Raw genomic sequence first — 14,928 nt, 5'->3', positions numbered from 1 at the left:
AAATCTTAGAAAATACTTAAAGCGGTGAGATCAGGATGAAACTGGATGGGAAGAATAAAAACCTGTCTAAGATACGTGACTGACATAACCGGACCGGATCTGCTCTCTTTCGTGAAATTGGAGGGGGGATAATTATGAAAATTGAGGTATTTGTAACTTACGAAACGGTGACCAGATCTTAATGAAATTTGATATTTAGAAGGATCTTGTGCTTTAAAGTTCTTATTTTAAATTCCGACCAGATCCTGTGACGTTGGGGGGAGTTGTAGGGGGAAACTGGAATTCTTGGAAAACGTGAAAATTGGGGTATTTTTATCTTACGAATAGATGATCGGATCTTAATGAAATTTGATTTTTAGAAAGAATTCATGTCTAAGAGCTCTTATTTCAAATCCCGACCAGATCGTTAGACATTGGGGGGAGTTTGAGGGGGAAATCTTGGAAAAACACTTGGAGTGTAGGAACCGAGATGAAGCTTGGTGGATAGAATAAACAAATGTCCTTGATACGTGATTGACAGAATCGTACTGGATTCGCTCTTTTTGGGGGAGTTGGGGGGAAGGGTTCAGTGATTTGGCGAGTTTGGTGCTTCTGGACGTGCTAGGACGATGAAAATTGATAGACGTGTCAGGGAGCTGCACAGTCTGACTTGATAAAGTCGTTTTCCCAGATTCGACCATCTGAGGGGCTAAAGGGAGAGGAAAAATTAGAAAAAAATAGGTATTTATAAATTACGAGTGGGTGATCGGATCTTAATGAATTTTGATATTTAGAAGGACATCGTGACTCAGAGCTCTTATTTTAAATCCTGACCGGCATTAAGCCTCTTATTTTCCTTTTTAAATCAATCTATTGATTCATAGAATTTTGTTAGAGCTCATACCATATGATCTAGTTGCCCTCTAATCTTTTGGTTACTTAAAGACAACTAGAGCTTTTAATTTTTATGGCACTTGGTATTAACCGAGTGACATATAGCAATCGCAAATTCTGTCGGTCTGTCGGTCCCGGTTTTGCTACTTTAGGCACTTCCAGGTAAGCTAGGACGATGAAATTTGGCAGGCATATACAGAACCGGACCAGATTAAATTAGAAATAGTCGTTTTCACGATTTGACCATCTGGGGGGGGGAGCCCGTTAATTCGGAAAAAAATAGAGAAATTGAAGTATTTTCAACTTACGAACGGGTGATCGGATCGCAATGAAATTGGATATTTAGAAGGATACCTAGTCTCAGAGCTATTATTTTAAATCCCGAACAGATCTGGTGACATTGGGGGGGGGGAGTTGGGAGAGGGAAACCTAAAACTTGGAAGACACTTAGAGTGGAGGGATCGGGATGAAATTTAGTGGGAAAAATAAGCACAAGTCTTAGATACATGATTGACATAACTGGAACGTATCCGATCTCTTTGGGGTAGTTGGGGGGGGGGGGGGGTTAATTCTGAAAAATTAGAAAAAATGAGGTATTTTTAACTTATTAACGGGTGATCGGATCTCAATGAAATTTGATATTTAGAGGGATATCGTGTCTCAGAGCTCTTATTTTAAATTCCGACCAGATCTGGTGACACTGGGGGGGGGGGGGTAGGTAGGGGGAAACCTAAAACTTGGAAAATCCTTAGAGTGGAGGGATCGGAATGAAACTTGGTGGGAAAAATAAGCACAAGTCCTACATACATGATTGACTTAACCGGAACGGATCCGTTCTCTTTGGGGTAGCTGGGGGGAGGGGGGGGGTTAATTCTGTAAAGATTAGAAAAAATGATGTATTTTTAACTTATGAACGGGTGAATATCGTGTCTCAGAGCTGTTATTTTAAATCCCGACCGGATCTTGTGACATTGGAGGGGGGGAGTTGGAAGGGGGAAACCTAAAATCTTGGAAAACACTTAGAGTGGAGGGATCAGGATGAAACTTGGGGAGAAAAAAAAATCACAAGTCCTAGATACATGATTGACATAACCGGAACGGATCCGCTCTCTAAGGGGTAAAAATTCGAAAAAAAGAGGTATTTTGAACTTACGAACGGGTGATCGGATCTCAATGAAATTTGATATTTAGAAGGATATCGTGTCTCAAAGCACTTATTTTAAATCCCGACTGGATCTGGTGACATGGGGGAGGAGGAGTTGGAAGGGGGAAACCTAAAACTTGGAAAACACTTAGAGTGGAGGGATCAGGTTGAAACTTGGTGGGAAAAATAAGTACAAGTCCTAGATACATGATTGATATAACCGGAAAAGATCCGCTCTCTTTGGGGTAGTTGGGGGGGGGGGTTAATTCTGAAAAATTAGAAAAGAGGTATTTTTAACTTACGAACGGGTGATCGGATCTCAATGAAATTTGATATTTAGAAGGATATCGTGTCTCAAAGCTCTTATTTTAAGATAAGACCAGATCTGGTGACATTGGGGGGAGTTTGGAGTAGGGGAACCTAAAATCATGGAAAACGCTTAGATTGGAGGGATTGGGGTGAAACTTGGTGGGAAAAATAAGCAGAAGTCTTAGATATGTGATTTACATAAGTGGAACGGATCCGCTCTATTGGGGTGGGGGGGGGCTGTTAATTCTGAAAAATTAGAAAAAATGACGTATTTTTAACTTACGAGTGATCGGATCTTCATGAAACTTAATATTTAGAATGAGCTCATAACTCAGATCTCTTATTTTGAATCTTTGAATCTCTTATTTTGATCTCTTATTTTGAATCTTATTTTGAATATTTAGAAGTGACTCAGATCTCTTATTTTAAATATCAACCGGATCCAGCGTAATTGGGGGGGGGCAGTTGAGGAGAACCGGAAATCTTAGAAAATACTTCAAGCAGTGATATCAGGATGAAGCTGGATGGGAAGAATAAAAACCTGTCTAAGACACGTGACTGACATAATCGGACCGGATCTGCTGTCTTTGGTGTAGTTGGGGGGGGGGGGAATTTTGAAAATTGAGGTATTTGTAACTTACGAAAGGGTGACAAGATCTTAATGAAATTCGATATTTAGAAGGGTCTTGCGCTTTACAGCTCCAACCAGATCCTGTTACTTTGGGGGGAGTTGGAGGGGGAAACCGGAATTCTTGGAAAACGTGAAAATTGGGGTATTTTTATTTTACGAATAGGTGATCGGATCTTAATGAAATTCGATATTTAGAAGGAATTCATGTCTCAGAGCTCTTATTTCAAATCCCGACCAGATCTTTTGACATTGGGGGGAGTTGGAGGGGGATATCTTGGAAAACACTTGGAGTGGAGGAATCGGGATGAAGCTTGGTGGATAGAATAAGCAAATGTCCTTGATACGTGATTGACGGAACCGTAATGGATTCGCTCTCTTTGGTTGAGTTGGGGGGAGGTGTTCAGTGATTTGGTGAGTTTGGCGCTTCTGGACGTGCTAGGACGATGAAAATGGGTAGGTGTGTCAGGGAGCTGCACAAATTGACTTGATAAAGTCGTTCTCCCAGAGTCGACCATCTGTGGGGCTAAAGGGAGAGGAAAAATTAGAAAAAAATTAGGAATTTATAACATACGAGTGGGTGATCGGATCTTAATGAATTTTGATATTTAGAAGGACATCGTGACTCAGAGCTCTTATTTTAAATCCTGACCGGCATTAAGCCTCTTATTTTCATTTTAAATCAATCTATTGATTCATAGAATTTTGCTAGAGCTCATACCATATGATCTCTTGGCTCTTAGCTCTTCTTGCCTCGTCACAAGTGCCATATGAGCTCTTAGCTCTTGTTTACAAATATTTTTATTAGTAAAAATATACATCACTTACCAATTAACTTACGTAACGAACTCCTATATTCGTATATTTTTATTACGTCTCTAAGGGGGTTTTCCCCCTCGTTAATACCTTGTTCTTTACAATAAAGCTTAAATTTTGTCCCACTTCTTTAAGAATTACAAAGGCCGTAGAACAAATAGTTGAAAATACTAAAAACACTTTAGCATAAAGAGCAAGTTGTTAGGAGGAGATGAGCCCCTCATAAGCGTAATAATCTCTGTTCGTTTCAAGTTTTAATGCTGCTCCTTACTTTCAGTTGAAAAAATAATGTGTTTTAAATAATGCTAGAAAATACTGCGCCCCTTCATGGAAATTCTTTTCTTTCATGACAAATTCCTTCATGGAAAGGTTCTTCTTCTTAATGCCCTCCCCCCGACCCTCTCCAAAAAACCAAGAAAAAAATCCCCCTGAAAACGTCCGTACACTTCCCGATGACCATTACTATATGCAAACAGTGGTCAAATTTTGTTACTAGCAGCCCCTCCCCTGGGGACTGTGAGGGAGTAAGCAGTCCCCAAACACATAGCTATTGCGTTTTTCGACTAAGCTAAACAAAATGGCTATCTCAAAATTTAGATTCGTTTGTTTTGGGAAAAAACTGAGCGTGGGAGGGGGTCTAGGTGCACTCCAATTTTTTTGGCACTTAAAAAGGACACTAGAAATTTATTTTCCGTTAGAATCAGCTCTCTTGCGACATTCTAGGACCACTGGGTCGTGATAACCCCTGGGAGAAAGAAAAAAAAAGAAAAGAAAATAAACACGCATCTGTGATCTGTCTTATGGCAAAAAAATACGAAATTTCACATTTTTGTAGATAGGAGCTTGAAAATTTTACAGTATGGGTTCTCTGATACGCTGAATGAGATGGTGGGATTTTCGTTTAGATTCTTTGACTTTTAGGGGAGTGTTAATATCTATTGGTTTTTATGGCACTTGGTATTAACCAAGTGACATATAGCAATCGCAAATTCTGTCGGTCTGTCGGTCCCGGTTGCTACTTTAGGCTCTTCCAGGTAATCTAGGACGATGAAATTTGGCAGGCGTATCAGGGACCAGACCAGATTAAATAAGAAATAGTTGTTTCCCCGATTTGACCATCTGGGGGGGGGAGGAGTGGGGGGCCTGTTAATTCGGAAAAAATAGAAAAATAGAAGTATTTTTAACTTACGAACGGGTGATCGAATCCCGAGGAAATTTGATATTTAGAAGGATCATGTCTGAGCTCTTATTTTAAATCCCAAACAGATCTGGTGACAATGGGGGGGGATGTTGGGAGGGGGAAACCTAAAACTTGGAAGACACTTAGAGTGGAGAGATCGGGATGAAACTTGGTGGGAAAAATAAGCACAAGTCTTAGATAGATGATTGACATAACTGGGACGGATCCGCTTTTTTTGGGGTAGTTGGGGGGAGGGGGGGTAATTCGGAAAAATTAGAAAAATTAGGTATTTTTAACTTACGAACGGGTGATCGGATCTCAATAAAATTTGATATTTAGAAAGATATCGTGTCTCAGAGCTCTTATTTTAAATCCCGACCAGATCTGGTGGACATTGGGGGGGGGGTTGGGAGGGAGAAACCTAAAACTTTGAAAACACTTAGAGTGGAGGGATCGGAATGAAACTTGGTGGGGAAAAAAGCACAAGTCCTAGATACATCATTGACACAACCGGAACGGATCCGCTCTCTTTGGGGTAGCTAGGGGGGGGGAGGTTAATTCTGAAAAATTAGAAAAAAATGAGGTATTTTTTAACTTACGAATTGGAGTTCGAATCTCAATGAAATTTGATATTTAGAAAGATATCGTGTCTCATAGCTCTTATTTTAAATCCCGACCGGATCTGGTGAAAATGGGGGGGGGGAGTTGGAAGTGGGAAACCTAAAATCTTGGAAAACACTTGGGAGTGGAGGGATCAGGATGAATCTCAATGAATCGGATCTCAATGAAATTTGATATTTAGAAGGATATCGTGTCTCAGAGCTCTTATTTTAAATCCTGACCAGATCTGGTTACATGGGGGAGGAGTTTGGAGGGGAAAACCTAAAACTTGGAAAACACTTTGAGTGGAGGGATCGGGATGGAACTTGGTGGGAAAAACAAGCACAAGTCCTAGATACATGATTGACATAGCCGGAACGGATCCACTCTCTTTGGGGTAGTTGGGGGGGGGGTAATTCTGAAAAATTAAAAAAAGAGGTATTTTTAACTTACGAACGGATGATCGGATCTCAATGAAATTTGATATTTAGAAGGATATCGTGTCTCAAAGCTCTTATTTTAAGTCCTGACCGAATCTGGTGACATTTGGGGGAGTTTGGAGTGGGGGGAACCTAAAATCATGGAAAACGCTTAGACTGGAGGGATCGGGACGAAATTTGGTTGGAAAAATAAGCAGAAGTCTTAGATACGTGATGTACATAATTGGAACGGATCCGCTCTATGGCGGGGGGGGGGGAGTTAATTCTGAAAAATTAGAAAAAATGACGTATTTTTAACTTGCGAAGGGGTGATCGGATGTTCATGAAACTTCATATTTAGAAGTGACCCAGATCTCTTATTTTAAATCGCAACCGGATCCAGCATAATTGGGGGGAAGGGTAGTTGAGGGGAACCGGATATCTTAGAAAATACTTAAAGCGGTGATATCAGGATGAAACTGGATGGGAAGAATAAAAACCTGTCTAAGACACATTACTGACATAATCAGACCGGATCTGCTGTCTCTGGTGGAGTTGGGGGGGGGGGTAATTTTGAAAATTGAGGTATTTGTAACCTACGAAAGGGTGACCAGATGTTAATGAAATTTGATATTTAGAAGGTTCTTGCACTTTAAAGCTCTAATTTTGAATTCCGACCAGATCCTGTTACTTTGGGGGCGGTTCCGGTTCCGGAAACCGGAATTCTTGGAAAACGTGAAAATTGGGGTTTACGAATAGGTGATCGGATCTTAATGAAATTTGATATTTAGAAGGAATTCATGTCTCAGAGCTCTCATTTCAAATCCCGACCAAATCATTTGACATTGGGGGAGTTGGACGGGGAAATCTTGCAAAACACTTGGAGTGGAGGAATCGGGATGAAGCTTGGTGGATAGAATAAGCAAATGTCCTTGATACGTTATTGACGGAACCGTATTGGATTCGCTCTCTTTGGTTGAGCTGGGGGGAGGGGGGAGATGTCCAGTGATTTGGCGAGTTTGGTGCTTCTGGACATTCTAGGGCGATGAAAATGGGTAGGCGTGTCAGGGAGCTGTACCAATTGACTTGATAAAGTCGTTTTCCCAGATTCGACCATCTGGGGGGGGCTAAAGGGAGAGGAAAAATTAGAAAAAATTAGGTATTTATAACATACGAGTGGGTGATCGGATCTTAATGAATTTTGATATTTAGAAGGACATCGTGACTCAGAGCTCTTATTTGAAATCCTGACCGGCATTAAGCCTCTTATTTTCCTTTTAAATCAATCTATTGATTCATAGAATTTTGCTAGAGCTCATACCATATGATCTCTTGGCTCTTAGCTCTTCTTGATTCGTCACAAGTGCCATATGAGCTCTTAGGTCTTGTTTATAATATTTCGTATGGTCATTTTTAATTAAATTTGTGTATAGAGCATTCAGTGAATATTCTCCTAATATTCACAGGTTATCCATTTAGGAAAATATTCACTGAAAGCTCTATACACAAATTTAATTAAAAATGACCTTACGAAATATTATAAAAAACCAATAGATATTAACACAGAACCAGAATTCATTTCAATGAATTGCCTCGTTTCATAACAATTTATTTACCAGTCCTGGTTGAACTTCGCTGAGGTAAGGATGCTGGGACTGTTTTGAAAAAACGGTTCATTTTAGTTTTATTGATTTTATCCACTTGTAAGTTGTTTTTTCTTATTTGTGCTGCTGAGGACAGCCCTTGGACATAGGACCGAAATATTCATTCTAATTTGTTTCCCACTGTCTTAACAAATTCCCTATTGTTCTTCTTGTTTTATGTGTTTGTAATTACCAGACCGTCCAAAAAATACAAAATTAGACTTATTATAATTAACAGCAATGTAATTACATCTCATCCAGATGAATATCTTGATATGCTTTGAACTGCTTCTGTATGCATGGCCATAAAAACACCCACTTTCCGAATGGAACTAGTACGGCATTTCGCCTCTTGCTGTTCAGCCTAGAGGACGTTCTATGGCAAGTTCTCACTTCTTAATAAATACCCTCCCATTTTACCATTCTTAAAACGCGTACTTAACTAAGTTTCCAAGACACGATCTTGGCTCCCTATAGCATTGGAGAACAAGAAAAATAACACTGGGGAAGGGGTGTTAACCCGCTAGAATCCCCCTTCTCTGCACCCCTTTAAAGGGGGGATTTACTATCATCTTTTAGAGCATAGATTTCACTTTATTTCTAGAGATTTTTGTTGTGGGAGGAGGGAATCAAGTTTCTAAGGAGACATGACTCAAACTTGCTTGGAAGATATGCCAACAGTCACTTCTCTGTTAAAGCTAGCCTATATTTAAACTTATGAAGAATTCGAGGTAAATTTTTCGGTGATCATATTATTGACTTTTGAATAAAATGGACATACTACTCAATGCCTTTTATTAACTTCTTTACGAATATAATAATCACTTTTATCACAAATTCAAATTTAAGTTCTTTTTGAGCTCTTGAAAATGACCAAAATATTTCTTGTTTTTGGGTATAAGAAAAGGTTCAAACACTGGTTTCAAACTTAAAACAAACAACCTGACCTCATCTTTAAAACAAACAAAATTTGCAATAAAAGCGATTAATATATTCGCAAAGAGCTTAAAAAATGCATCCAGTCGTATGTTCGCTTTATTCGTAAGTCGATAATATGAACAACGACATATTTACCAGAATTAATATCTCTGGTTCGAATTGATTCCATCCTTCTATCAGTTTTTGCTATTACCGGAAATTAAAAAATTAACCCTTTATCCCAGAATTCAATAATAAACGAAAACTTGAGCTACTCCCTACCTTTTAAATCGACCACTGGTATTTCCTGTTGATTCACTGATTGCATTTTATCTATAAACACACTGAGAGGAGCAGCACTGCCAGAATCGACGGCGAAAGTTATGCTTTTCCATGCTAAAACATTCTCCTTTTGGGGACTAAAATGTGCCAAGACTTGAAAATTTGATAGCCGTATAAACTCCCACTCGAATTGCGAGACTCTGCAGGAAAGTGAACACAAATCTATGTAAAAAAAAAAGTTTTCTTTTTGTTTTTTTTAAGCCATCATTTTCAATACCCCAAATGCAGTTTTTCAGGCAGGCATGAGCACAAGCGGCAAAGGAACGGTAGCTAAATATGACTTTCCCACAGTTTTTCCATTGTTTCGCACTGGGTTCATCTACTTTCCTATATTTAGGTATTCTTTACTAACATTAGGCCTCGATCTCCTGAAATACAATCCTCCGAAATAATCTGCTGTACATATATCTTGTTCGATGATTCAAGGTCAGGACTGTAGAAATGGGAATAATTCAAAAATTCTGAGCCCCTTCCCTCCCCTTTTGGTGAGTAATTCAGAATTAGAGCCAAAGTTTTTACAATATTGAACAAAATAATAAATAATTATATAAATATATAACTTGATATCTGATGTAGCTTTTTTTTCTCAGATAAAAAAGCTCATTCAATGAGTAATCCAATAACATGACTATCCTATTTATAATGTATGCTTCGACTCTTGTGACTGAAGTTAGCCAGAGGCTATGGCTTAATGTTTTATAAGTACTAGCTGTTGGGGTGGCGCGAAGCACCACCCCAACACCTAGTTGGTGGGGGCGCTTCGCGCCCCCCCAAGCCCCCCCGCGCGCGTAAGTCGTTACGCGCCATATTAATTACGCGCCATTGTAGTTGTGTCCCTGTGTCACACCTGTGAATATAGATATATATATATATATATATATATATATATATATATATATATATATATATATATATATATATATATATATATATATATATATGTTTTTAACTACGTAAAACCTGCGAATATACAACATTCTTCGCTGTCCCATTGTCTGTACATATAAATAGATTGTCAGGTTTACTGACTCTTGAAAATGCAACATATAATTGTCCATGGGAAAACAATCTGTATTCAGATCTATACCTCATGATTCTAATGATTGCCGTTGAGCTTTGTTGATGGTGATTGGTAATCGACCATTCCCTGTGTCGCCGTCGTCATTTATATATCCCCCTGTGCCCCCCGGCGTCCCCGTTGTAGTTGTGTCCCTTTGTTCCGGTCGTCATTTATATTCCCTGTGTCCCGGTCGTCATTTGTGTCCCGGTGTCCCAGTCTGTAATTTCTCTTTGAGTGTCCCGGTCGTCATTTATATTCCTTGTTTCCCGGTGTCCCGGTCGTCATTTGTGTCCCGGTGTCCCGGTCTGTATATACATTCGTTTTTGAATTGGTCTTTTTTTTAGTTTTTCGTTTTTTACCTTTTTTTAGTTGTTTTTAGTTATACCTCATGATTCTAATGATTGCCCTTGAGCTTTGTTGATAGTGATTTCTAATCGAATATTCCCTGTGTCCCCGTCGTCATTTATATATCCCCCTGTGTCCCCCGACGTCCCCGTTGTAGTTGTGTCCCTGTGTCCCGGTCGTCATTTATATTCCCTGTGTCCCGGTCGTCATTTGTGTCCCGGTGTCCCGGTCTGTATATACATTCGTTTTTGAATTGGTATATAATGAAATAAATTTTTGTGTTTTTCCCCTTTTTTTTCTTTTTAGTTTTTTTTTGGTTTTTACTTTTTTTTTAGTTTGTTTAGTTTTTTTTCTTTTTTCTTTTTAGTTTTTTTGTAGTTTTTACCTTTTTAGTTTCTTTTATTTTTATTTTTATTTTTTTTAGTTTTGTTTTTCTCCTTTATTTTTCAGTTTTTTTCCTTTTTTTATTTATCTTTCTTTTGTAGTTTTTTTTAGTTTTTTAGCTTTTTTAGTTTTTTATTAGTTTTTGTTTTTTTTTCTTTTTAGTTTTTTTTGTAGTTTTTACCTTTTTTTTAGTTTTTTCAGTTTTTTTTACTTATGTCCTGGTCGTCATTTATATTCCCTGTGTCCCGGTCGTCATTTGTGTCCCGGTGCTTTGTTGATGATGATTGCTAATCGAACATTCCTTGTGTCCCGGTCGCTTTCTCTTTGAGTGTCCCGGTCGTCATTTATATTCCCTATGTCCCGGTGTCCCGGTCGTCATTTGTGTCCCGATGTCCCGGTCAGTAATTTCGTCAGTCGACAAACATGACGTCAGTCGACACACAAACATGACGTCACTCGACACACACACACACACACACACACACGCACACACACACACACACACACACACAGACACAGACACAGACACAGACAACTTATTTTTATGTATATAGATAGATTTCATATCAACAAAGGGATTTCAATTTAATTTTTCATATGCTAAAGCCAATGTTTGGTCAAATACTCCGATACCGTATCTAATTTTAAGCTTAAGTACTCAACCAAGATTTTACTGAATATTCTATATTAAGTACTTTCAATTTTTTTACTTAAGTAGGTAGTGCCTAAATACGAAAGTGAAAGTGAATACTTTAAGGCTTTTTATTTACATGGTAAAGAAGGAGGCTTAAATGAAATTTAAATGCATAAACAAACATTATATACACTATATAATGCATAAACAAAGAATAATGTTATTTCTCGATGGCTACTTTTGGAGAAGTGCAGACAAAGTACATCAAAATAGAATCTCCTAGAACTTAACTCCAGGCAACTAAAATCTATTATAAAAGAGACAGCTTTTCATTCATAATAGTATTCACTCAAAATCTTCTTTCACATAGAAATTTTGAGGCGTCACACATTTCATTGTCTTATTACACACCTTGGCTGGTAAAGAACTTTAAGTAAGGAGTGACGCAACTCAATAGTAACCAAAACTCTAAAATGCGGAATTTAGACATCAATAGATATAACTAAAAAGTTGGCTCTTTATACTAATTCAAAAGTATATTATTCATTAAGCTAATAGCACCAAGCAAAAGCTACGAGCATGAGAAAATTTGCTTGATTCCCCAAAAAGAAAAACACCCCCCAAAAGTCAATGAATTTTAATAAAAATCACACTTTAAGATTTAGCGTATACGGGAACATGATTGTAGAAGTTTCAAGCTCCTGTCTAAAAAAATTTGGAATGTTTTATTTTTGCAAGAAGACAAATCACGGATGCGTCTTTTTTTCCCAAGGGTGTTTACATGAGACTAATAGTCCTAAAATATCGGCAAAGTTCTCATTCGAACAAAAATTAAAAGTTCTAGTGGCTTTTTAAGTGACCAAAAAGATCGAAGGACATCTAGCCCCCAAACAACCACCCCCTCCCTTATTCTAAAAATCATCTGTTAAAAATTTTGAGATAACCGTTTTATTTAACATAGTAGAAAAGACCAGTAGCTATTCCCTTAGGAAATGACCCCCCACAGCAAGTCACGTACGCAGGAATTTGTTTTGAGGGGGGACCCAAATCCTTCAAAACAGAAGATTAAACCATATTAAACCATATATCAAGAAATAGAGACTCGCCTATATAGCAAATTGCAACCTACGAGCAGAGCTAAGAGCAAACTTTTCCAAAACCCCATCCACTAATACAGAAACTTCTCGATGGACATTCGAAAGTGCCAAGCCATTTAGTCGGCCTTCATTCATTCGGCTGCGGAGATAGGCTTTCATCTTTTCATTGAAGAAAATTACCTCTCAACACATGCTTTAGCTTAGCCTTCATATCGGGCTCTGAGCTTGCTAGATCTGAGGCATACAACGGTTCCACTGAGGTCTTTCAGAATAACTTTGTGCTTTGTTAATCGAAATTCGACTGATTGTATGAGTTGTTCCATGAATGGGATGAAAAGTGAAACTTGACAGTAAAATCCTATGTGCTTTTCTGCCAAGATATCATGTGGGATGTTGATGACATTTCTCTTTCGTGGCATGGCAATGGTGATTTTCAGTCCTTGACATATGCACGTGACTTCTAAAAACAGCTGACTGAACTTCTCATCCTCCTTACCTCGTGCATCTATAAATATTTCTATCACACTTTCGACAAACTGAAGGCACATAACCCTATCGATGTTTTCTGACTGCAGCAGCTTAGAAAAATTTAGCATGACCCTAGAAAAAATCCATCACAATAAGGGTTACTACATAGTCCAAGCTCAGGATGCTATTGAGCAGACTTTTAGCTTTTGACGACACCGAGGGATACCCATTTGTCTCTATGTCTTCTAGGTCCTTAAACATCAAAACAACTAACTGCTTTGATATGTCGCATCGTGTCTTTCAACCCATCGACTTTGTGCACTCCTTGAACATTGACTTCATTGAAAGTTTTTAAGACAACACTTCGCTTGGCACTAAAATGAAAGAAATTAGCTGTTTCACGAATAACCATCATGCAGTTCATTATATCAGGGAATTTGCTCGAGTCCGTCAATACCAAGTTCAAGGAGTGGGCGACACAGTGAACATACTTGGCGAGTGGATATTTTTCGAGATAGAATCCAGGGCTCCTCACAAATGCCCACTCATGTTTGTAGCCCCATCAGACCCTTGTCTTTGAATGGTTTGAAATCGAGACTAAGCTTCTACATTTGAATTAAGATAAATTGACCGGGGCTCTCACCTCGTAAGTCTTCAACAACAGCAAAATCGACAAACTGTTCCCTAAGTTGGAAAGTTTCGGTGTCCGAAAATCGAAGCCCTAGAGGCATCTGTTCCTGCCTGATTATGTCAGTTGACTCGTCCATCAGGGTGGTGAAAAAACGAGCTGACTTCACTTGATCAACAGTATTTGCAGTAATGAGATGTCCACAAATATCGACTAGTTTGTTCTGAATTCTGGGGCTACAGCATTGGGCAATGCCCGTGCTTTTCTCCAACACCTTTTTAATGTTTGGATCGTATTTCATCCATTGGCGTAGTAAGGTTCTAAGATTTCCATAGTTCTTTTACAGGGCCTATAAAGATCAATATCCTTAAACCCTCGTCCTCGCCCAGTACAAGTCCTTCCCGTCCGCACAACAGTATTATTTCTATGGTGAGATGAAGCCGTTTTCTGTTTATTTTTTTTTTCATCTCTTTTTGGAGTATTCAAGACATCCACTATAGAGGCTTTTTGCCTGCTCACCGTTGCCAGAAAACTTTCCCCTAAAACAACAGCGTCTTTATGGTAGGTGTTTGACAAATGTTTAGAAAAGTCTTCTAGGGCGTTTTATAACTCAGGCGAGGCTCCATGATAAGCAGCCCTAATTTTTCGTGAGAAGCACAATATTTGCAGAAACACCCAATTTTAACTAAACAAAATACAAACCAAGGGTACTTATCCATCCAGCCAACTTTAAACTTCCTTGTTTTTTAGTCTGTGACATGAACTGGGAAAGGATAGTCCTTGTTTGGTTTAAAACGCTACTACTTCAGCATCTGGTATTGATTATTTAGCTGAATTCGAAGGTTCAGTCACAACGGTAATGTTCAACTGATCACTAATGTCACTTTTTTCCGAGTCAAACTCACTTATTCGTCATCTTTTACCCCAAAGCTGGAGAAAACTGCGTTGTTTTTGACATTCTCACACTTTTCCTGTCCTTATCAGCACTTAGTTTTAGATTGTTAACTAAAAAGACCTGGTTTTAATTGCAAGAAAGACCGCTTCATTAACAAGAGAAGGACCATCCACGGATAGATGATCTTCAAAAACCAATTTAAAATCCTCCTTTAAAATCCAGCCGGATTCGTCTGCAAAACATTTTCCAGGGGGAATTTTCTGATAGAATAGAAATGCCAGGGGGGATTTTCCTGGGTTGATATTTTACATGGGAAGAACTTTCCACGGAGAGATTTCCCGAGGGGAGGAAGGAATTTGCCATGGAAGAAAAGCCAGATTTCCCAGCATTATTTAAGAATGATCAGGAATCAAATAAAACAAACAAGTTTTTTCAACTGAAAGTAAGGAGTAACATCAAAACTTGAAACAAACAGAAGCTATTAGTTGTATGAGCGGGCTTTGTCTTCTCTACAGTATCTCGTCCTTTACGATAAAATTTTCCTT

General features: G+C 38.6%; 1 protein-coding gene across 1 annotated transcript in view; it reads right to left on the bottom strand.

Annotated features, from left to right (window-relative positions):
• LOC136031088 (uncharacterized) overlaps positions 1-8,956 on the bottom strand; it is a 91,207-nt gene extending 82,251 nt beyond the window's left edge. The window contains exon 1 of the mRNA XM_065710368.1: positions 8,813-8,956. Within this exon, the coding sequence (XP_065566440.1) occupies positions 8,813-8,858 (46 nt within the window). The 5' untranslated portion in view covers positions 8,859-8,956. The remainder of the gene's footprint in view (positions 1-8,812) is intronic.
• Positions 8,957-14,928: the final 5,972 nt, after the last annotated feature.

The sequence above is a fragment of the Artemia franciscana genome, chromosome 1, assembly GCF_032884065.1.
Source record: "Artemia franciscana chromosome 1, ASM3288406v1, whole genome shotgun sequence".
NCBI lineage: Eukaryota > Metazoa > Arthropoda > Branchiopoda > Anostraca > Artemiidae > Artemia > Artemia franciscana.
This window is presented reverse-complemented; position numbering and strand designations above follow the sequence as displayed.